This window comes from Rhopilema esculentum, chromosome 8 (assembly GCF_057945365.1).
Source record: "Rhopilema esculentum isolate cy_ngs chromosome 8, ASM5794536v1, whole genome shotgun sequence".
Classification (NCBI taxonomy): domain Eukaryota; kingdom Metazoa; phylum Cnidaria; class Scyphozoa; order Rhizostomeae; family Rhizostomatidae; genus Rhopilema; species Rhopilema esculentum.
Genome location: NC_142822.1, coordinates 1,144,995 through 1,170,231, shown reverse-complemented (window position 1 = coordinate 1,170,231; position 25,237 = coordinate 1,144,995). Strand labels below are relative to the sequence as shown.

Below are 25,237 nucleotides of genomic sequence, written 5' to 3'. Positions count from 1 at the left end.
GGGCTTGCTGGGCACTCTTCGTTATCTGTCAAAGCCAGTGCAGGAATTTTAGCGGTTTTAAAGAATGTTGATAATTCGTTTTCCGTTTTGTTGAAATAAACAATCAATTCTAGGGAGGTTTAGATACCAAATTTAGGTCGTGTCATTATATTGGTAGCTAGGGCCAGCCCATTTAATTCGATCTCAACACAAAATTACTATTATTTGGTCAGAATCTTACCACAATTCATAATTAATTGCCCAGTAGTAGGAGCGAAAGCTGTGGATATAAGTGAAATTGATTCAGCCTAAATAAATTGCTATTTAGCTGTCATAGCCTTGTCAGAATTTGGATGCTTTTGTAGAAACCAGACAGACGAAGTTAATGCAGCGTTCTCCGTCCGTGTCGGTACAGCTCCAGGTTTTGGTGTCTTGTTACAACCAATTCTGCCCAGATGAGTAAACGCTATTTTCGTTCGATTTATCTAGGTCTGATGACTACCCTAATGTGGATATCATTAATGGTGAAGGCCGATGGTAAACAAACTCGAAAAATGTAAGTACTACGCACAGATGATAGTTTAAGTGGCATGTAAACACTGTGGCTTAAATCGACATAGGTATTCAAACTTGTCACAGATTCTGGTTCGTTTACAAACATTGCTAAGTGTTCCAATGTCACAAATGCCCAAATGGGGATACCATAAACGGTCGTTAATGTAATTGGATTTTGATCAGATACATGAGTTTCATGCGGTCTCCTTAAATTGATTTTCAATAACATTCAAGGGCTGCGGTGCCGTATTAAGCGCAAGCGTCATCGTGAAATCCCGTGTAATAGCATCCTGCGCTCGAGCTATTCTTGTCTCTGAATAACGCTGAAATTGCTAAAGCTTGTCAATGTTATTGTGTTACTGCCAGTTTCATCAAACATGCTTAAAGATATAGATAATTTAAAAGCAAATTGTTTACGTCCTGCCAGAAATCATGTCCGATGCTTGGTAATGTACTCATTCCATTGTCGCGATAAAGTATTACGCGGAAAAAACCCTTTTGCAACCAGATCTGCAATATCACAGTTGGGCTGGAAGAACCCATCATTCTTTGGTTTTATACCCTTTGCACTTATCGTGCTCATCTTGAAATAATGTTATGATCTTCGTTTATTACCAATGTTCCCAGATCTGTCGAAATAGTGCCGATAAATAAATATTATAAAAATAAGGTTTAAAAACGAAATGATGATCAGGACTTTCTTTAAATATACCATTTTATCGGTGTTTGACTCGTTTCTCGATCTCCTGCTATACAAATCAAACTTACACCATCACTTTCCTAAAAGACGGTCAGAAATGCTTTATATGGCAAAAATTTTCAGGAAAACATGTAAGGGAGCAAAAAACTGGATTTCATTTCAATCAACGACTATTTAGGATTGCCATCTGTACAGCGATAACATATTTGGAAGCCAATAGAACATACTGACTTCACGCTTGTTCAGGTTGCTAGGCCATTGTTCAGGTCTATATGTTTTGATGTATAGTATCAATTTTGAGTATTTCACCAGTCCCTTCCCTTATAAAGTTTGGAGCATATTTTGCTTGTCTCCAACGGCCCAGTGCTTGTGACATAGCAGCAAGACTCAAAGACAAGCATGGAGAATAAAAAGCAGAAAATTTAGTAAAATTAGCTGTATAGCTTTTTGTTTCACCTAAATGGACTCAAGCTTCTATCCGAAAAGTTGTCCTGGCAAGTTTCATTGCTGTTGAAAAGTTCAAGGGTTTAAAGAGTTGGGTTAGAAGATGACTTGACGAATATTTTGGTCGACGACAGGCCAACGTCACGACAATGACATTTAAGCTGGTGGCTGTGCAATTCTTTATGTTACAACAATATTTCGGGTAAAAGTAAACTTGAAAGTTTAGGACTCCTAGCTTTAAAAAGCGGAATTGAAATAGCAACCTTCCGGAAGGAGGCCATTGTCGATAGCAGGAATTCTGACCGTTGGTAACTGTAGCAAATGGGAGGGGGGTTTGGTATCAAATTTGCAGACTGTGTAGACCAATGGTTCACCGACTGGTTGCAATAATTTGCGGACTGAGTCCGCAGGGCGTTCCGAAATGTGATGCCTTAGAGAAAAAGGACGATAGGAGAAATGTAAAATTTTTGTAAGATGTTTGGGACAGCTACAACTTCTATCCCCTTCGCAGGACCTTCTCTCCCATGCACTGACGTTTGCTGTTGGCAATAGTTACGTTTCGAAGTAAAATACATCATATTTTTTAAGTTTTCTAAACTTTTATGGCAGTGGCAATTGATATTCGCTTCCATTATCAACGGATGCAAACAGAGACTCCATGTTTGATTTTTTTGTCTGTTTGGCTTCCTGTAACTAAAGATAGCTTTTGACGATATCTTCTTAACTGTTTGCAGAAGGCAGTGAAAAGATGCATCGTGCATTGCAACTAAGTTATTTCCTTGCTAACAGTCAACGTGTAGTGAACGTGACAGACTAAAATGCAAGGAGGTCAGTGCATTAAATTCATGTTTACTGCGTTATCTTTTATCAATGGCGAGCAAATAGGCACAGAGCTAATTCAGAGGAGCACCTAAGTTCACATTTAGGTGAATTACAGATTGGCTTGAGAGCAATGACGCTGTAACTATGGCCTAAGGCAAGAAACAGTGGATACGACTCATTGGCCCTTCAATAAAAGCTTGTCGAGGGGCGACTTTTGCAAATAACTTAAACTTATTTTTATAAGAGCAATTTCACAAAGACACAAGCCTCAAAATTGGTCAAAATGGAAGAAAACATTAAAAACAAGCTGAGGCTGAGCTAGTGTAAAATGAAATTTTCAGCAACGTTTTTTCTCAAAAACGAGGGTTTTTAGACATATGTGAGTGCTTTTTCGATGAATATTCAAACTTTTCGGCAAATGAAGGTTGTCTCACTCACTTTGTTGGCAAATGAGGCCTGAACACCTCTTTAGAGCGAGAAAGCTAGCAATCGCACTGCTTACACCCTATCGAATTAAAAACAAATTGTGAACAATCCAGCCTCAGATTTTCGAAAAAAATGAGAACAGTCAGCCTTAAATTTAAATTTACTAGTTTTTATAATAACAGAGTGTTTAGGGTTGCAACCAAAACAAAGGATTTCAAAGGATAAAACAATAGAATTTCCACCAAAGTTGTACGAGATTTCAATGGAGTGACTTGCACCTCGAAGTTTGTGTGAGTGTGGCGTGCGAGGGAACTTACCAAAATTAAGCAAAATACCGCCTAATCATTTCTCTCGTGATTCTACCGAACCCTTCTAGTTTATTTCTTCCATTCTGAAAGTGCGACAGAACCTATTGTTGACGAGAACCAATCAGTGAATGGAGTGACAGGGCATCAGCTCTGAAAACAGGGTATCTTTCATTCCTTTCTGAAAAAGATGTATAAGTAAGAAAATACGTTTATATAATAATCATTAATTTATAAATTATGATTATGATTAGTAGCTTAATCAAAGAATGCTTGCTTTGTTCGTTCGCTTACTTGTAATTCCATAATTCCCAATGGTTACGTCAAGGCCAAGATCACTGCAAGTGTCCAAGCCGTGGTTAACAGCTCTCGCCCCCCAGCTGAGGTGACATTGAAAAGAATTTCTTGTGCTAACAAGCTACGCTTTCAGACTTCTGAGGCTAAAGGCGGTGGTTTTCGAGCCTCCAAAATAGAAATGTGACAAGTTCCAATCTATGGTCCACACTAGTCATGGGACTAGAAGTTTACGCAGTGAAAGAAGATGACATATCTACTGAGAATGTAGGCTGTTTATCTTAAGGACAGCAATTGCTATAGGATCTTCCCAGCTAGAGAGGGAGGGGAGGCGATTTATTTTTATGTCGCTGAATAGATAACATGAATGCACAATATGCAGAAGCCTTTAGAAATTTCATTACACGGCCTTCGAGACGACACTAGGCTTGATTGTATTGATCCCCTGTGGCTTGTAAGTGTCACATTGATTTTGGGATGGATTTCATCCAAACATGAGTCATGCGCCTTCAGATACATCTCGCCACTTGATTACATTAAGACCATTTCCTTTTGTAATTCTAAGACCCGAGATATTTTTCCAAAGCCTACCTACGGTAGTCATCTTTTGAAAACACAGTGCTTTTTGCTGTCAGTGAGTACCACTAAAACTTGATTTTTGGATAAAAGAGTCACAATCTTGTTTACGTTCCCTATGTTTTGATTTTTCAAAGATTGGAAACCTTGGGACCATATTATATCAAGTATTCCGTTCCCATCATATCATAAATCGTATATAATTGTAAAATAGAGAATAATGAAATGTGGAGAATAAAATTGAAATTATAAGTCGTAATTTTAACTTTGTTTAGATGTTCCTAGGATTTTTTATTTCAAAATTTTTTTCTTTATTCAGTAGCTTTATAGAATAGGACCCTTTTTTGTAGTATTTCAAAATTTGGAAACGATTTATTTGCCTTTTAACAAGTATAAGATTCATAGAATCATCATTGTTATAGAGATTTATAGAATTTCCTTTTTAATTGGTTTGCTTTCGATTTAAATACTCGCTAGCTTATCAGAATTATATGAAATTTTTTCTATAGTTTTTAAACTTTCAGACCATTAATAAGAGAATTGCAAAAATGTCATTTCTCATTATCTTCATTGCAAACTTGTTAATTGTTGGATTTCAACAATTCTGGTTTACAATAAACTTTAAAACTAACAGTTTTTAACTAGTTCTAAATTCACAAATCTATATTGAATTCTATAAAATAACTGCTTCTCGGAAACTCCCCGAGCTTCTTGACGCAAAACAGGACAGAACACTTTAATTTATTAATGATCGGGTTTTTATGACAGAAAGATTTGAATTTTATTACTGCTTCATCGTGGATGTGTTTTCGGTCCTTGAGGATAAAGACAATTGTCAATAACATAGCTGCTAAAAAAACTTTACAACCCCCTGCTCAATAATGAAACGAAAGAAATCCTAAATGTATGCGTAGGGTCCCTTTGCAATAAGCATAGGGGGGAGACAGGGACAACTGTCCACTATCCCTCCAGCTCCAGTGATATTTCTTTGTTTTAGATTAGACTATTTTCTCCTTCTCTGAGAACCAAGATGTGTCCTGTCCGATAGAAAGGCTATGTTTGCGAGCCTTATCATAGAATCTCATCTCTTCTGCTCATATTTCGTTTCCTAAGAGGTTACTTACAAGAAACCTTTATAAGGGCGGGTTATAGGCCAAATGCCCCGAAGTATTCCTGTGACCACTTAATGGTGGAGCTTAAAGTCTTATCCGATACTTTGCTCCATTAAATGGATCCAAGCAAACTGATGATGAAATCGAGAATTTGCTTTTCGAAGCCACGAAGATGGAGATGGGTAATCAAAGCGTGCATGTCAGATTTTCGATAATGAATTCATTAGAGGTTAGAATATCCTGTTCAATTAGGTTAGCTCAGGCTCCTGTTTGCGTGCACAGTCTTACCTGGCAGGTTGCGCTGGAGGGGTTTCATTAGGCAAATGCCCCCCCCCCCCCACCGACTTACTTCATTCTCTAAGCCAAAAGTTGTATTGAGAACCTCGCCCAAGGTCTCTTGTCTTCAAACCTGCTCAGTTTATCCATTGGCCACGCTGCTTGTCTGAGATAGAGAGTAGAGTGGTTTCTTAATGTAGTGAAGATCACCGGCCTACGATATCTTTGGAACCAATATTTCGTTTTTCCACGGTCTTCTTCTTCACACGTACATGTGATCTATCTTGTCCTATAGTTTTTTTTAGGTCACAACTTGATGGCCATTCTTGATTTTTCTTGATGAATTTTTTGCCTACCAGATTTTAACAAGTTGAATTTTCTTTTTGCTTTTCCCTAAAGCTAAGAATTGGGAGACGCTAATATTTCAACATTGCCAAAGTGAATTCACTAAGTGTGACCAATTCCAGTGGCGCCTAGTTGTTCTTCTGTCCCGACTAGTTACAATACAAGTTACAAGTTACAAAACAAGTTACAATTCAGATTTCTATATTGAGGAAAGAGACTGGTACTGAGAATAACTCAACGTAGCATAGCACGATTGATTGTGGTTGAAGTTGTGGAGAGCAAGCTTTTTGGCCTGACATGTGAAAGTTGATATGCAGCAAAATAATGAAGCAAGGAAAGAGCAAGGGAATTTCTTCAGATTTAGTTAATGGTGTGGAAGTGTCGAAAGTGTCGTTGAGTCTTGATCTAAAGTGCAGACAGATATTTCTTTGAGTTGGTATGAAAGAATGAGGCTTAAATCTTTTACGTACTTAGATGTTCATAATCATATGTGAAATTGTCATAACAAAGATGCCAGCAAATGTCAAAATAACCACGTGGCAACCACGTGGTAACCACGTGGCACTTTGACTATGCTGCTATTGCTCAAAATTTATGTTTTTGGCATTGCACTAGTTTTTGTTTCCAAAATAGAAGGGTTCGTTTTACAAGAATTGCAAAAATTTGAGATATTTTAACCGAATAAGAAGACGCAACCCCGCGGATGCAGGACCGAATAGGGAGATGCAACCCCGCGGATGCAGGACAGACTTCTAATGAAAACAAGGTCTTTCCCTTAGAAGCTTACTGATAGACGGGGTTGAAGATAGACAGTCAAACTTCTTTCCCTTTTAATAGGGTCTACGTTATGCAGATTTTCACAGTATGGCTTTTAGCAAAATTTTAATGTTCAAAGCAATGTACTGTTTGCCTCTTTTCTTTGCACTTTAATTTTTATCCTCCTACACAATTCATTTAAAAACAACCTTTTTGTGATACAAAATTTAAAAATGGCTTTGAAGAAAGCACACATTTTGAATCATACCTAAGCATTTCGTCTGACACTATTCAGAGTATAAAACTTCAGAAATTAGATAGAAAGCTTCATGCTATGAAATAATTTAGTTAATTCATTTAGGTTAAAGTCTCAAACTGAATGCTGCTTTTTGCAAGTGGTGTAAAGTAGGTTGAGTTTTTCAACGTTTCCAAGTTTCGCAGAGTACCTTTGCTTTAGTCTCTCTTTTCACGAATTTGACTGTCCTGCTAACCAAAGCATGATCCATTTCGTACTTTATCTCTTCTCCTTTTATAACTTGTAGAGAAGTTACAAAAAAGGTTAAACATCAATACTCGAATAATCTTTGTATTTGATAATAAATTAGGGCATTTTAAATCTTTTTTTGTGACAGTGCGTCCGCGTAACCCTTAATGACGAATTCAAAATCATATTTGATAGCCTACAGCACTTCATGTGAAGTTGCTAAGTCCTTAGATTTAAGTTTTGATTAATGTTCGCTCCGCCCCTGAATGCAGATGTGTCCCGCAACATCCCCGTTAATCAGAGAATGAGCAGAAAACCCTTAAAAGACTTGGGTTCTCATTAAAAAGGATCGTATTTGTTATTTGTGATTGGTTCTGTCTTGGTCCTACCAAACTGTAAGATATCGAAGCGGTTATCCTTTATGCAGATACAACGGCTTAAAGATCACAAAGCTAAATAAATGCTAAACGTACGGTCAACTACTACCTGGTAAATATTTGTAACTCGCTTTCTGGATGGCTTAGTTGTTTTCGCAAGTAAACAGCAACGAGAAAATTGCGATGACTGAAACAGACTGGAAAATAAGATAAGCGGGTTTCGTAAGATTTTGCACCACTAAAAACGCACAAAAACGTCTTGAAATCGATAAGCAAATGCTAGCTAACGCAAAAAACGATTTGTTCCATTTGATATAGCAAGGAACCATGTCAAAACAAACCTCGTAACTGATACGTAGTCTCCATTTCACTGTTCTCTTGTGCTAGAGCCCAGGCTCGTTAGATATCAAGTATCAATACTAGCACTAACCTGAGAGAGATCTTTGTTGTATTTGTTCGACAAATAGTATCTTTGCATCCCTTCTATGCTGGCAGGCAGCTCTTTCTTGAGAAGAAAAACATACGAATGGCTGTATTGCCAAATAAATTGAAGGTTATTGCAAAGGTCTCAGTGGCTGTGGCATTTGATTATCACTTTAAGAAGGGTTTGAATAAGTTGTATAACATCGGAGAAAAAAATACAATCTAATGATATAAACCTATTGACATTCTCAATATATTAAATCGTTCCAAGTATCCAAAACATTAAAGTACCTGACAGGCCTGACAGAATCTACCAATGAAGCAAACACAACATCCTATTATGGGGTAAAAGACAGTTGTTTTGTCATCTGAACGACTTTGCGTTTAGACGATTTATAGTTGAAGACGGACGAAGGTTTGCGTGTAGAGGAAGAAGTCAGTTGTGTTCGAAGGTCAGAATCTTTCAAATGACCTGCTTGTCCAGTAATTGCTTGCGTCGAGAGGCTAATAGGCTGTTGCAACCACAGACGTAGATTCATAGAAAACCGACCAGTAACATTGATTGTACGCCGAGATTTTCATTCTTGAATAGCTCATTTAAACACTGTCATAGCCATTAAGCACTTTTCAAATCCGCTCTTGGTGCTTGAAGTGACAGTCGGTGACCAGGGGAATGTGCATCTCGTCAATCACCATCTTGTAAGACCATGCGCATGGAATTAACAAATTACAACTTGATTTCTTGTGGAATCTTGCGCCATGTTGCTGTTTTGATCACGTGCCCACCTCATTCGTACCAATACGTCTGACTAGCCAATTTGAAAGTTTTTTCTAGGGACCTCATAAATGTGGTTAAAAGTTGATGTTCTCAGAAAAAACCAAAACACGGCATAATCTGCCAAAATGCAAACGTTTACGTGTGGTTATATGCCGCTCCTACCGGATGCCTTAATCAATGAAGCAGGAAAAAGTGTCAGTAGGCCTATTTTTCGACGCAGAAATTTTTCTGAAAGTCAGAAGAAAATTCAAATCTTTGTTGAAGTATTACGTCATAATAAACACAAGAACAGAACAGAATAGAAATATAAATGTTCATTTTGTAGCACAATCTCAACTCAGCCATTTCATCAGTTTCTATTTATATTTCTTCACTCCTGATCCAAATCATAAATTCACGTCAATCGTAAGACTCACGTCTATTCTAAAACATACAGTGTGAAACTTTTTTATTTGTTTTGTTTTCCAAAAAACTAAAATAGGCAAAAAAATTTAATTTTTGATGAAGCTTGAGTTTTGCATTATTCGTAAATTATTCTTTAATACAAGCGATTTTTGGCCTTGATATTCTTATTGACTATATTGTTATTAAAATGTGTACAACAGTACAAGATCACCACAAAGATTAGGCACAGATTCGTAATGCACTTCTACTTGTGCATCTACTAATTGCACCTAATTTCGAAATTTATACAGCTTGACTTATTGTAGCTTTAATTTGGCTACAATCCTTATCATTTTGGTCAAGAACATTTATAGTTCACAAAACAGCATGAGTAGAAAAAGGCCTCTACGGAGTCACAAATGTGGTCATTTTCTCCCGACAATAAAGCAAACTTTGAAGATCTTTTTGGCAAGCAAAATCCGGGTTCGGGTAACCATCGCATGCTCTAAACTCTTCGTTTCTTATTTTCTTTTTCTCGGCAGTCTACAGGATTCCTATGGCAAAATAATTTGCTATGAAACTTATAAAAAACTGGTAAAAAAGGTTCAAATATTTACTATCACTAGAAAAAATATTTTAAAGCTCGATACTCGTAAAGATTCAAAAACTGTGAAGATGAGAAAAATTTTTCATCTTTGCCTGAATATTTTTTATGTCTTTTTGGTTCATTTTTTATTTGTGAATATTTTTATCTCTGTTTACATTGGAACTTATTTTTGTTCTTATTTTCAGTGCAGGAAAATGTGAACTTTACACTGGAGACACGTGCAAGCAATACCTCGGAGGAAAACATGTTTTTATAAAGGATCTCTCAAGCCAAGCCTCGCTAGAAGCAAGAACAAAAAACTGGTTGGAAACAGGTATTTATCTACTGTGTTACAGTTTTTTATTGAATTGAATTCAATTGAATCGAATTCAAATGAAGGAACGAAACAAAGTCATTTAGTAGGGTATGTAGTAGGGTATGCAAGTTGGGAATTAGGCGACCTGGACCCCCACTTTCTCTAGAATGGTCCTCCTGGTGGTCCACAATTGCTAATGAATTGACAGGGAGGGGAGAAGGTGGCTACATTACATTTTCCAAACATTTGAACAAATTTGTTTTGCAATGAAAATTTGTTCGGAATAGAAAGGATAATGATGGATCCGTATTCAATTGCATCCCAGCATCCCTTGCAAGTCCACCAATCAAAGTTTGTAACAGGGTCCTCTCATGAAAAGAAATGGTCCGGTATTCTTTCTTCCATCCTGTTATTCCAACAACCCATGTTTTATAGTTGTTTCTTTCTATAATGCGTCGACTTGTGAAATCCTTCGCAAACTGGCATATGATCGATTAAATTTGCGCCATGCTGCTCGATGAAAGACATCTAAATTTTATTACCTCAATAAACGTGTTTGTATGTCATCATGTGTTTACGCAGTTGAAGTAAGAATAAATTTCGCAGTTTGGTTGGAGCGCCTTTTGAAGGTTTCTTGATCAGTTGAGAGAAACCCAACTAATTTTATCTTACCTCCTTTAATAACACCCTTGGCTTGGCGAATCTTAATTCTAGCAACACAGGAATGAAGCTATGTAATTGCCAAGGCCCACCACATTTCCTGCCCAAGAAATTATCGATACAGGCACTTTTTGCGTAAGAAATTGAGCAAGAAGACGTCTTTAGAAGTGTTGCAAGTCATAAGTTAAGAACAATCCAGCCTCAGATTCTCGAAAAAAATAAGAACAGCCAGCCTGAGCTTCAATTTACTGGTTCTTATAGAAATAGAGTGTATTCAAAATTACAGTTTATTGCAGCCCAGCCTGTTTTCAATTTGTTTTTAACTTTTAACTAGTTCTGAGGCTCATGTTCCTATAAAGTTGTTCTTTTAAAAATCAAGAATTTAGCCCCTGTGTATGACAAAAATCGCACCAGAAACATCTTAATCTTGCAAATTATCGTACTTAACTATATATAATCTTTTCAAATAGCAGAAAATGCTTCCTAAAGCGACGATTAGATGCAGCAAAAACCTTAGCCTCATCATTTCTGTTTCTTATTCCTTTCAAACTTTCCAATGTAAAGGAGAACTGAATTATTGTACCAATTTTGTGGTGTTAACACAAGAGCGGAACTAAAATGGATCTACACCCGTTTGGATCCCTACAAGAAAGTGGCCTTTTTCCTGTTTTGTAGACAAAGGAAATTGACATACAAATTTCAATGGTAGCCTTCTTTGATATCTTGAAGAAAAAGAACTTTGGCGCGTCTCCGAGTATGAGCAGTAGACGTGAGTCATTCGCGTGCGCCATTTTGGGAGTCACCAATAAACAACACACCAGTTCATTTGAATTGATGGCAGTTTACAGGAATCCAGACAATCCAGACTTCGGATGACGATTTTCTCATTATCAATTTGATCTTCTTAGAAATTCCCATTTGTTAATTGGATTAATTATTTTCTTGTAGATAATCTCAAAATCTGGGCTGTCTGTAGGCATGTAATAATTCAGACTTTTTGAATAAAATCAGACTGAATTCGTAGTCCACTTAAGTTTTTCAGTCTATCTTATAGTACTATTAAGAGCTTAATGTATTTCTGCCACCCATTTTGAACTAATGCTCTACCACATAAAACAAAAAGGTTATAAGCAATCGTGCAGCTTGTCTTCGTCCCTTGTCCCACTTTAAGTCAGAAGGCGAATCGCGCCGCCAGCACCAAATTGCCTAAGCATTTTAGATATTCGTGGTATGAGAAGAACCATATCTTGATAGTCTTCCATGCTTGTTCTCGTCTGCGTTATGCGATTTAATGTTTTGGTCATGGGTTTACAGCGAATTCTGGGTAAAAAGTGTTTCTGATGCTAGAGGATTTTCCCCTATTCGGTTTTTGCCGAAACTTGCTAAAAGACAAAGCACTGGGCAAGCTCTTTTCATGTCACATTATGAATGTAATCAAAGAGAACAAAAGATCTAAAAATGGGAGCCACTTTCTAGAATAGAAGCAAGTTTTATAGCCTTATAAAAAGGGACACGCCGAGCAGTGTGACCAGATCTCAATTTTCGAATTATGCCAAATTTGTCATAAAATAATGCTAGACTTACAAAAATTATTCTAAATTTCAAATCAAGGCACCCCTGCTTGTAAAAGGATAGAGGATGCTCAGAATATCAAAAGTGACCAAAGTTTCAATTTGGCCTTTTTGACCCCCAATCTAAAACACAGTGTACTCAAAATTGCCATCTTTTCTACACAAAAAGGCAATTTAGATCAATGGTTTTGACATCCAAATTTTTTTAACCCATTGGCCGTCATAAATTGATTTGGCCGAAGAAGCAAAAGTTGGCAGAATTCTGGCAGCATGTTGCAAAAAATCACAAAAAATGCAAAGGAAAATAAATTTTTTACATAGATGATATTCAAATTTGTTTTAGAATGATTTCGAAATTGCAAATAAAGAGACATGAAACAACGTAAAAGATAACAGACAATGTAAGATAAAAGTAAATGAAAGCTTTGTAACCTACAAAGCAAATTTTGATTACACTATCACTCCCCGCAATTGTCAAAAATTTAGCTTTTTTGTGTACTGAATTTAGCTGGCTAATTTGGTTGCCAACCATTAAATATTTGGCTGCCAACCGTTCCAAACACCTGGCTAAACCCTGAAAGTGGAAAGTCACACATTATTGAAGTAAATGATTTTAGCACCTTCCCCCAAAATATCGCTCCTCTTATACCATTATGAGTAAGGTAAGCGCCTCAATAATACATGAATGTTGTCTGGCAAGCTTTCATTCGTAGATTGTTCCAAGATGTGTCTAACCTTCAATTGAAAGCCAGTAGTGACAAAAAACCGGCCAAATTGAAAACCAAGAAAAGCAAAATATCAGTAAGAATGTTGAATTATTGAAACTGCTTGACCAAAATCATTATTTTCCTCTTTACCAGCACAATCCATCATAAGAATTTCTGACAAATGCTGGCCGCATGCAAAAATCTTGATTTGTTATCACATATTTCCAATTTGTGATGAAACAAAGCTGTCCCCTCTGAATAAAAGATTCTGTCAAGACGAATGCAAGTTCCTGGAACAACAAGTTTGCCGGGAGGAATTTGTGATAGCGAAAAGCATAAATGCCATCAAGCAGTTTGTCCCATCATGCTGGGCGCTTCCACGAACTGGTACTCCAGCTCATGCAAATTGTCAAAAGTTACCATCCTTGGGTGAGTCAATGCTTCATAGTTTTAAACATGCTTGAAAACGTCAAATTTGTCAGTTTTTTTGTCTCTCTTTTAGTCAAGCAAGTATAACAGCTAAGCTTTTATTTTCTCCAAACTTGAGTAAGTTTTGAAATGGAGAGGTAAGGTATTTGATTGTTGTTCTCTGAAGGGATGGCTTGTTAATACTTGAGCTTCTTCCATACTCTTGTAAGTGTATCAGAATTCACGCCCCTAAGTTCTAACACTCTGTTTGACCGCCTCCTTGCGTTACTTTTGTCTATTCAATTCTGACCTAGAAGAATGAATATCCCTTTTAATCATGGGGTATCGTATCTGGATAGTGGTTAGCCTAATGTCACACTTACGATCCTCAAAAGTGAGCTGCACGACCCACTCTTAAAAAACCTTTTTATTCAAAGTCATTCGATTGATTCGATTTCATAAGCAAAATCTATGAAATGTCTCATTGTCACTGGAGTTGATTAATGTTTGCTTTCTGCCATTATAATCGTTAGTATTTGGGACTCTGCAAAGATACAAGGCTACTCTTCAATAACAGAGCCTAACTTAGCAACCTAACAGGCGGCCTAAAATCCTACCAGGGGATTCTGACTCTCCATGACAGCACCGGCGATTCTGCATGGCCGTATACTAACATAACAAGTTAGATATTCAATCTAAATATTAAAATAAGGTTTCAACTAGCTTTCGATCCTTCATTTCATGCTAGTTTTCGGCACGTATGCTCATTTTTGCGATCCTTTCATAATAGCAATCCTTTTATAAGAATATTCAGCCGATAATGCATTCATTTTCCATATTGACAGTCCGTGAACTCGCTGTGGAATATTCGAGAAATCTGACTGCCACAAACAAAGATCGAGTAGCACTCAAGTGCCATTTTAAGGCCTACAACTTTGAAAGAAAGTCTGACTTAAAAGTCTATTGGGTGAGGAATGGTACCAAGTTGAATATGAACATACGGAAATTCAGATTGAAGCGGAGGAGCAGAGGCCGCTATCAGTAAGTTTATTCGATTGCAATGTTGTTCGGTTCAGTTTGATTTTAAAATCCCACTTCTTAAAAAGATCTGTCCAAAGCTAGTATACAATTAGTTAGAGTGTTAACACCAACTGGGTTTAGAATATTAATGAAAAATCATATTTGCAATTTTATAGAGAAGTTGTCTTTAGAATTTCAATTTTATAGAGAAGTTGTCTTTTATAGAGAAGTTATAGAGAATTCAATAACAAAAATTGCAGGTTTTTAGGAATATTATTTTCGAAACTTTTTAAGCCGGTGTTTTCATAGTCCACAGAAATCTCAGAGGATTTTTTTAAGCTGGTATTTACAGCTGTGAACTAGGGGAATGTTTCCCATCGAAATAGTTGTTTTTAGGATGGCCAATGCATAACATAACTTTAAAAATAAAAAGCATACGCAATCAAAGGAATTTGAACTTTCTTTTTTACTGACAGAGTGTTAAGACAAAAACTTCAATTCCATTATTAAGAAACTTATGTGCAAAGGAAACAAAGAAGATCTCGAGTAAGGCAAATAAAGCAAATTTTCATCCGAGGGAAAGTTGAGGAGTTTCCGAGCTTTGGGCGCTTTCGTCCGAAACTCCCTTATATTTAGAGGAATTTTTTGACAAGGCTTGAAGGCGTATTTTTCTTTCAATTTCCAATATATTTTCCATTCTATGAATGTACCGTTTTTACTCTAAAGGGTAGATCTCATACTTGTTAATAATTATAATATGAAACAACAAGAATGCTTTTGCTTTGCAAGTATTTAAAGATACGGAACTTTCACCTGGTGTAGACAGCATCATAAAGAAACTCTTGTTTAGCAGAGAAATTTACATGCTAAAAATGCCATAAAATATAGCATAGTTTGACAGGGTAGTTGACGCCTCTGAACAAGCAAAATATGTAAGGTGATCCAAGAAACGTTTAATTTTTATTTGGCTTTTATCAACACGAATGCAAGCAACTTTATTTGACTGAATCAAACCATATTGTCGTGAATGCTAAGTTTATATCATATAAGCAACATCGGTTTAGTTAAGAAATAGGATTTCGGTTTAGTGTTTTTTATTTTTTTCATGGTCTGGAAGGCCCCTATCTGAGTGGAAAAGCCATTTGTGTAATCTATCTGTAATTCAGCGTCATTTATCGTGGTCTTGAAAGGTCGTGGAGCTATCAAGTTATAAAGGGTGATAGTGGGTTGGCTTGTTTCATTAACCAAAGCCACATTTATCAATTTTCTGTGATAAGAGCCACTCCTTCAACGTTCTCCACAGTGTTTATTGGCGAGCACAAAACCACATAACACGAAATCGATGAATGATTTATTATGCAGAGACCAAAAAACCAACTAAATTGTTTTCTGTGCAGCCAAGAGACGCGTTTTTGATCGATAGATTTCAGAATAAACTCAAAATCTGGTCTGGAATAGGCTTTACGAGACAGAACAATTTCAAGGTTTCGCGGGCTATCATGTTTGGTTAATCAAATTACATTTATAACATTTAAGGAGATTAAGTTAGACTGGAAACAAAATTGGATAAAATTAATGAAAAAGAAAGCATCGGTAATTTTTTTGAATGAGTTGATAGGAAAGAGGCCAAAATGACCACACATATTGAGGCCCGTGATAAAAGTGATGGACCTATGTGTTGTTATATAACTGTAAACTGTATAGATCTATATATACATATATCATTTCATCCCCATAAAATTGTAAATTATTAAAATGCACCCAGACATTTGGCAAAACGTGACAAAATTTTTCACTAAACTTCACTTAACTTTTTTGAACTGCGAGCTGTCTATAACGCTGTTGGGTTGTGGGGGATCTTGCATAGGAATTTGCTTTTGGTTTATTTTGTTGCATGCACAAGCAGTGGATAAAAATAAGAATCGGATGAAGCGACGGGGAAAGAAAAGACTTTTTAACTCATTGACAACAAAGTTGACTGTTGAAGAAGACACAGGGGTGTACAACGAGATATGCAGATGTCTCATAAAGGCTTTTTGGGTCACATAGAGACAGAAAAACCAACGAAAACAGACGAAAACCTTTGGATTTCCACAGCTAGAGCGCCTGCGTGATCACAACAAATGCTTAATTGGTGGCAAAACGGCTAAACATTTGCGAAACAGCACTAAACAACGCTAAACCAACCAACAACACTCAATACGACTAAACAACACTAAACAGGGTGGCAACACGACTAAACTTTTCACTAAACTTTTGGCTAAACAAAGTGTTTAGTGAAATGTTTAGTGAAAGGTTTGGTCGTTTAGCCAGGGCTAAGAGTTACGCTAGTATTGTGTATTTTTGCGTGTGGAAATGTGACCTGGTAATAAAATTTACATTTAGAAACAAAAAGAATGTTTGAAACAAAACAAAAAAGAATGTTTGAAACAAAACAAATGTTTTAAAGTCCAATTCACAACGTGAAGGACATAATGGCACTCCAAATCTCAACGAGCAACATTTCGTGACCCTATAATTTTTTAAAATCTCCATCAAATTTTTTCTGCCTCTCTTTCTTGATCCTTCTTTTCTGCTACCCTGCATGCGAAATGAGAGCCCTGATGGAGGCGGGTATTTTCTTACATACTTGTTCAGTTTTAGTTTTTCTTTTACAACAGTATAGATTGTTTGTAGTTTTTAAATTCAAGTCAAACTCTTATTATGTTAGCTTACTCTTCATGACATCCATAAACATTCTAACTCACTCACTTTTTTCAAATGCAAGTTGATTTCAACGAAATATTCATTTTAGGTTCGTGTCAACATTGATAATAAAGTATGTGACATTTGCCGACGCTGGGAAGTACGATTGCGTTGCTGCTCAAGGAAAACTTTTTGCCAAGAGCAGTGTTTTTCTCTCTGTTTTAAAACGTGAGTATTGCAAACAATGCTGCCAGCAGCTGGCTTTTTTCGGAGTAGAAATGTAACAGAATTCCGCTATCTAGCACCATCGTGCTACTCAAAAAAGAGGATTACGCTGGTCCGACGTTTACAACCTTTTCCCTTAAACGAGCCAGAGTAAACTTTTGCCCTGTTTCCTCTAGCCCGGTTTCCCCTAGCCCTGTTTCCTCTAGCCCAGTTTCTTCTAATTCGGTTTCTTCTGGTCTTCTGGTCTCCTGGTTCGGTTTTTTTCTCACTTTTGCCTACACCCGGTATCTTTACAGCTACCATCATCCTAGAGATACATGCCCCAGCGATTCATTTTATCTCGGCTGTTGCAGATACATCTGCTGTCGGAAGCGATGTTGAGCCCCCCCCCCCGCAATAATTGTGAAACAGTAGTATGTTTGGTTTTCGGGGAAAGTTTCGTCGCTGCAGAGTGACACTTATAGCGAGATTCGTATAAAAATGAGTGTATCCTCACGGATACTGGCTATAAGGAACGAGTACTGGACAGTCAGAAAAAAATTAAGAAACTTCAGTACTCGAAATCAAAAAACAAAAAGATTAAGAAACTACTAAATCGTGATAAAACTGAGAACAACAAAATTTTGTAAAATCCAAGAAAATGATTGCCATGTTGGCCTAGAACTTAAGGCACAAGGGATAACAATATACTTCCCACATCTAAGTACAGTTTCAGAACAGAAGCGAATCTCTTGGGGTGATAAAAAAGGTCACGAACATTTCATAACATCATCCATGACATCATAATTATAAAAACTCTTAAGAAAATACGAGAATTGAAATTTCTAGCCCCGTTCATATTGCTCCGGATTCCAATGAAAACGGATAAAAAAGTATCCGTTTTCACCTTGCGTTCACACTGCTCCGCTGTGAAAACTGAGACTTTGAAAACGGAGACTTTTGAAAACGCACTTTGAAATCGGAGACTTTTGAAAACGGAGACTTTCGAAAACGCAAAACGCAGTGTGAACACCGAAAACAGATACTTTTGAAAACGATAACAACAACAACACAGCAAGATGCGTAGACCGCGCCAATTTGAACAGCTTTTCTTAACATGGCTGATTCACTCGAAGTTAGTACACTACTTGGAGGAATATATCCAGAGCCGAGCAATGGGAACGCTTCATCGTTTTCACGCCGTTATCAAATGTATCCGGAGCAGTGTGAACAGGTCAAGCTGATCGATATGAAAACGGAGAAAAACGAATACGGAGCAATGTGAACATAGCTTAAGAAACTGGAGTACTCAACAGACCTGTGTTTCTTATAAAAAAGATGAGTGTATATCTAGATGTTATCTTCCCTAAAAGTTTCTTCTTGCTCGTTTTTGGAAAAGATCCGGAAGCAGAATTAGTAGCTTTGTCTAATCACTAATGTCCGATCTTCTATTCAGCAGTTGAGCAGTGCAGACATTTGTTGATAATTTATATAGAATAAGGAAACAGCAAGCAGCTGAAGAGGATGAAATTTCTTACTTAGCTCACACGAAAGGCGTTTTTGACCTTCAATCTTGTTTCTGATCAAATCAGACAATTTTTGCCTATAGAATTATGTCGTAAATCGGCCTAAAACCTGGAAACTATTCAAGGTTATTGTTTGAATAGAGACAGCCCTGCTCCTCTTAATAAGATTAAATCAAACATGGAACAAGATTTTCTCTTTCTAGACATTACTTACTCAAGGTAAAATCTGTTTAACGAGCGTTGGAAAGCCAGAAAATATTTCTGACGCAAAGTTTTGAATAACGGTCCCTGTATAATGTTTGATTTCAATTCAAACATGGCGTCATTGGGGCGGTTTCCTCGTTACATCCCGATTCGTTTATAAACTAAAACGGATTCAATTTACAAAGTATAGTGGATAACAAATGAAAGCAAGTCAAAAATTTGCGAATGTGCCACTTCCGAATGTATTCGGGTTAATCGTTTCTCAGGAAATATTACTTTAGATTCTATAAGAAAACGTTTTTGTACCTGTTTTGTAAGTTAAGGATAGACCATAACTATGGATAGATACAATAAAGGGCTTTATTATCTAGAATTTCTTTAACCAAAAGCGAATCTTGAGCTGAATGTATTGTCAGAAGAGTTTTGAAGGAATTTGGGAGGATCTTAAGGATCTAGATGTTGAATTCAGTAATTTTACAACCACCATTGAATGCTGAAAATTGTTTTGAAAAAGTTATGTTTTCATGGAAATAAGACAGGTCTCAAGAATCGAAGGGAAAGACACCCTTCCTTGATTGCAACCCATTTTCGTGAGATACGCGCAATTTGTTTTATAAGGAACCGTTTACATGGAACGAAGTCCTAAGATGACCAACAATTAAGAAGTTTCTTGAAAATGCATCATTTTAAAAACTGGATGGAAATAACTCTTTTCGACGATTTCGGCGATCTCCTATTTAATTCACGTGGAAACTAAAAAGGAAGATCTCCTTTTACTGATTAAGTGTTGCATTTAAAGAAACATTTAACAAATTTTAGCACTAAATTGAACAAGACTATTAGGAAAGTGGGTACTATTCCTGAGCTTGGTTTCTTATACAAAATGCGTGTAGTGTGAAAAAAATAAAATTTTGTGAAAGTAGCATCTGCAATATCAAAATCTTCCTTTTCTTGATTTTGCACTTTAATATTTCCTCCAACTTTTGTTGTAAATCAATCATTTACTTGTGATAGGAGATCCCCTTACTGATGATAAAGAAACTGAAGAGAAAGTGAAGAAGGTTCCTAACAAATATGGGTAAGTTTTCCGTTGTTTTTGTTGTAAATTAAACGCTATTCAAATGAATAGTTATTTACCGTCTTTTTTTTCTATTACAAACTTTCTGTTTCCTTTATTGAGGACGGGTTTTATATAACAATTCATTCTTAACAATGATTATCTAACTAGATTTTCGATCTTCTATTGTGGCAACGTTTTGACGATGTTGTGGCGACGTTATGGCGATGTTTTAATGAGTAGACTGCATAAAGTCCTGTTCTGAAAAGTTTTATACTGTCTCTTTCCATTAATTTAATATTTTTTCCAACATGCGATCATTATTTCTCAGAAAAGGGTTCACTCACTTATTTCTACGATAAAGAATAGTTAATTCCATGGATGGCACTAGCGTTATGCTGGTGGCTGTATGCTCTGTCAGAACATGCTAGCCCTTCTCTCCATCGGAAGATTTGAAGTTTAACGCCCTTTTAAAAGGCTGAGATGAGGAAGATTTTCAACGTTTTTTCGTATTCGTCAGTTTTTCTCTTCGGAAAATTTCTGCTGTTGCTCATAATAATTCTTAAATACATTGCCTTAGAGAAGCACAGGGAATAGCGCAGGGGTGGACACAGAACCAATTTAAAAGGACTGTCGTGTGGTTGTTTGTAGTTTGCTAAATTCCCAATTTTTGGAAAATCCTGAGTCTACCATTAGTTTTATGGGACAAGAATAGGAACAGAGCTAGTAACTTAGTAGAAAATCCTCTTGCGTTCATGTTGGAAATTTTGTGAATTTGTTTGAGTATAGTGACATTTGGGTTTTCCCTTTTTTAGAGATGGCCTTGGAAGATGTGTCCCCTATAAAGGACAAGTCTGTGCGAAGTACATGAAGCAAAAGGGCAGCAACAATGTGTTCGAATATAGCTTTAGCCCGCAGAGCCTAGTTGAAAAGCAGTTAGTCCGTGAATTTAGAAGAATTAAAAAGAATAATCATTTTTCTGACAGGCAAGTAGAGTTTGATCGGGTTTTCAAGATGGAATAAATGGCTAGAGTAAATTTATTTGCGAATGGTGAATGGAAGGGCAAGGGGAAAGGGGGGGTAACGGTCGCAGAATTTCCAATACAGTCTAGTAATTTGTTTAATGCACTCTAGGGGTTTTCTTTATTCAGTTTGATGATTTTGGTCCAAATTTCCTGAGCCTTCGTGGCAAAGGCAAATAATTTCTCTTTTAGATTGTCGAATAGATATTGAATTAGCCTTCTTCTATGTAATACTCACTTCAAAGTTTTTGTTAATCATCTTTGATTGTAGTTGTTGTTTTTTATTCAAAAATAACGTTTGTTATTCTTGAACTTTGTAATTCACGTTGAATATTCTTTTAGGTGCCTGGAGATGAGCCTTGCTATTATGTGCTTCAACGTTTTCAACACATGCAATAAGTCAGCCACTACACCTGCCTCTCGTTTATGTCATGAAGATTGTCATCTATTTGACAAGGTCTATTGCAAATATGAAGTAGAAATGGCAAGGAAACACACTAGTGCCTTCGAGTTTCTGCCCGATTGTACTCTCTTGCCACAAGAGAACAAGCTTTGCGAGCCAATGAAAGACATTGTATTTGGTGAGTAGCTTTCTGTTGGTTGGTACAAATGTATATGTACTTGAAATCTGTGATCAGCACTGGTGATTTTGATTATAAAAGTTTTGAATATTAGTTTTTGATGCGTCAGAAGGGTAATATATGCAATGAAAATGCAACATTATAGAACAGCTAAGTCTTAAACAAAAAATTAATTTCGAATCTTTAGTAAAGCCTTTCTAACCAGAGGAAAACCCTTAAAAATCTGATTGTCAATAGAAATTCCTTGTTTACTCTAGAACCTCTAGCCTTAACAACCCTAGGCAAATGCAAAACTCATATTTGTCCAAGGTACCCCATGCACCGTTTTCTCCATGCCTATATCCCGTACCTATATTCTAAATCATTGCCCTTGCTCTTCTGCTAGCAAAATAATGATAATTCACTTGCCAGTCTCTGATTTCAAATTGTTAACCCTATATTTTGATTGACTCGTCCACTGTTTGCTGTCTTTGGCTAAGCCAAGAAGAAGAATGGGCTAAAAGTGCCTAATATTAAAAGTGTCTTAATAAAATACTTCTAAATTTACAGCGAGCACCCGGCTGATTTTTTTGCAAATATGTAGGCAAATATCAATGCAGATAAAACTTGAAATTTATTTCCGTGATAAACATGATAAAAATTTTAATAAAATCAAACTCTCCTTTTTGATTGATAAATTACTAATTATGGGTGTATCTGAAAATTATAAATTCCTGTATATTACTTTTAAATTCCTGACATCTATTCCTCTTTGGTTTACATGCCTGTCCTAGTTTGATATGAAATGACTCCAAAGGCGGTTATATGCCTTGGCTTTCAAAGCTGCATTTGCAGTTACTCTGGTCTTGACTCAAATTTTTATCAAATGATTAAATCTAATTCTTTTTTATTCTATGACCACCAGGCGGAAGCAAAAACGGTAAGCTTTTTTCCTTCGCAGTATCTTAAATCATTTTGACAAATGTACGATTTTGCTAACGTATAAATGTACGAACTTTTAAATTAAAGTCCTGTTATCTTTTGCAATTTATACCCACGGTTTCTGCACATTGCAAGATATTTTCCCTTGGTTTTCCCAGATCAAACTTTTATGAACTTCGCTCTTCTTTTAGGCCTTTAAAATAATTTGCAATGAAATCTAGTATCTAAAAACCTTTTCTTAAGAATTATACCATTTTCTCAGGTTTCCGACGTTCTTCTATAGGACGCCCACCCTTGAACAGCAATGATATGCTCTGCCGTTGTGCCTAACTACTTCTATTTCTGCATCAGGTACAAAGTGTTACAAGGGTGTTGGCAAAGACTATGATGGTAAGGTCAATATTAGCAAGACAGGAAAAGCGTGTGAGCCTTGGATTAATCATTCACCCGTTTACAAGTTCACGCACAATTATTGCCGGAATTTCGGAGGGGAGAACTATGCTCCATGGTGTTTCGTTGCTGGTGGGAAAAAGGAATTCTGTGACATACTGAAGTGTGACAAATCTGCTAATGGTATTCATCATTTTATCTTATTTTAACTTTGCTTTTGAAATGAGATTTTGATATAAAATTTTGCCCCATTGATGCAAAATTTAGCAAAGCTCATTTATGTCATAAGCAAGTTTTTAGAATATTTAGAGCCACAACCACTGTTGTTAATGGAGGGGCCTGTGCAACCAACCCCCCCTCACACCACCCCTCCCCCCAGTTGCTAACATAATACTCGGTCGTACCCCCTTCTCGAATACGACCCCTCCTTAGCATCGGGTTTTGGAAGACCCCCCACCCCCTTCTCAAATACGCCCCCATATTATGTTGTCAGGTATTGGAAAAAGCAGCCAATTGATTTCTTCTTCGATTCATTGTGCGTTGGCGCACCTTTGTATACTTATATTCAGTTAAAAAGCTTTTTAAACTATTTCATTTTTCATTTTTGGGTACGGACCTTATTGAAAATAAATCCGGCGTCTTAGAAAGTCCTCCTTAATAAGTTCAAGCTCTGAGAAGGCTACCTTTTAGAATAAGCTGCTCTCTCGAAAACGCCTTCCAATCTTTTAGGTACGCATACTGTTAAGAAGTTGGAAAGATACAGTAAGTCGTTTAAGTGCGAATCAATCTGTCTATTTCCTATTGGTCAGAAACATGTTTCTACTTCTCCGACCAAACAACCGCCAAGCCTGCTGACACCATCTTTCCATGTTTTGCTACCTATACCCTGTTGTGATACCCAGACCCCTTTTTGCCAACAGATTCGTCTTCTGATTCCACTATTAGCGGATGCTACAGTGACGTTGGTGAAGACTACCGTGGTCAGATAAAAGTGTCGCAGTCCGGCAAACAGTGTTTGCAGTGGAATGTCGTTGGTTCGTATGAAGCTCGACACAGTTACTGTAGAAATTATGGAGGAAAAAGGGAGGCCCCCTGGTGCTATGTAAGCAAAGATAAAAAGGAATACTGCGACATACCCAAGTGTCGTCTCTCAGGTTTGCAACATTTTTATAAGAAAGAGTCAAAGTGATGAAGTGATGAAAAAATTTAGATTTTAGAATTTTTAGTTTTGACTAACGGGACAAAATAACATAGAAAAATACCTCTAAATAAGTTAAGTTCTGTTACAGATTTCCTGTGATATGGCCATAGAAAGATACATACCAGGTTTTGGAAGTGGAACAATTGGAACACAATTAACTGATTTTGCATATTTAGGGGTATTTCATTGCGCTCTTTCAGGTTTTCAAAATTCTTAATTTATCAAACAGCTTTGTTTTTTATAAGGTACATGGTTCAGTGTTACCAATGATCTCAGTTTCTGTTGAACTATAGACTTTAAGCTAGAAATTTAAATTTGGCAAACATGGTATTTTCGTAGTATTGCCATCTTATTCTATAGAAAATCATCAGAGATTGCTGATGATTTTCAATGAGCTCTTGCTTTGATTTATGAAGAAATCAAGAAAAGGAATTCAAATCATAACAAACTTCCTTCGACTACAGCATGTGCTCGTTACAACTCAAGCTTGGCATTCTTTGAACTGATATGGGGCTCTTCATGACAGTTATTCAGTTGTTCAGCAGTCAGTTGCTTTATCCCTATATCAAGCTTCCTTTTTCTATATTGCAGCAAAGATCGCAAGTGGCAGTTCTCCATCTCTTGTTTACTACGTTGTTCCAGTAGCAATAGTGCTCTCCGTTCTCCTGCTGGTTGTTTTGGTAATGCTGTTATACCTGAAGCAGCAAAAGAAAGGCGAATCGTCTAGTCATAGCTCTGCTCAGGTGCCAAATGGCGATGCAGTAGCAGTTACGACCGTTAAGGTCAGCAAGGACAAAATAGGTAGTCCACGTGTTCCAGGACCAATGGACAAGGTATCTCGTGGTACGATTTCTAATGCTTTGATTATAAGTTCAGAAACGTCTATCGATCCGCTAAATCTTTATTTAGGCCCGATATAAGAATTTATCTTTATCTATACCTCCACCCAGTAAGATGTTTTATGGTCCTAATAGCATAGACCTTGCAACTGCGAAAAATCCAGAAAATTTTCTAAGGTTCCATCTCGCTGTCATTTGTCAATATTTCCTGTAAATAATTCGCACTCAAGTAAAAGAGGAGCAACATGGACTATTTAATCGGAAAACTTTCAACTAAAGAGAACTGTTATGAATCTAAACCTT

At 36.8% G+C, this 25,237-nt stretch overlaps 1 protein-coding gene across 5 annotated transcripts in view; it reads left to right on the top strand.

Annotated features, from left to right (window-relative positions):
* Positions 1 to 25,237, top strand: part of LOC135694701 (inactive tyrosine-protein kinase transmembrane receptor ROR1) — a 28,499-nt gene that overhangs the window by 579 nt on the left and 2,683 nt on the right. For 3 of the 5 annotated variants that reach the window (XM_065213535.2, XM_065213534.2, XM_065213538.2), the window contains exons 2-13: positions 469 to 535; positions 9,829 to 9,956; positions 13,030 to 13,305; positions 14,130 to 14,325; positions 17,099 to 17,217; positions 19,938 to 20,001; positions 20,796 to 20,966; positions 21,345 to 21,583; positions 22,488 to 22,502; positions 22,856 to 23,077; positions 23,815 to 24,048; positions 24,687 to 24,928. In XM_065213535.2, the coding sequence (XP_065069607.2) occupies positions 469 to 535; positions 9,829 to 9,956; positions 13,030 to 13,305; positions 14,130 to 14,325; positions 17,099 to 17,217; positions 19,938 to 20,001; positions 20,796 to 20,966; positions 21,345 to 21,583; positions 22,488 to 22,502; positions 22,856 to 23,077; positions 23,815 to 24,048; positions 24,687 to 24,928 (1,973 nt within the window). Of the gene's footprint in view, positions 1 to 468; positions 536 to 9,828; positions 9,957 to 13,029; positions 13,306 to 14,129; positions 14,326 to 17,098; positions 17,218 to 19,937; positions 20,002 to 20,795; positions 20,967 to 21,344; positions 21,584 to 22,487; positions 22,503 to 22,855; positions 23,078 to 23,814; positions 24,049 to 24,686; positions 24,939 to 25,237 lie in introns of all 5 variants that reach the window. The other 2 variants (XM_089109618.1, XM_089109617.1) reach the window with 1 other exon arrangement.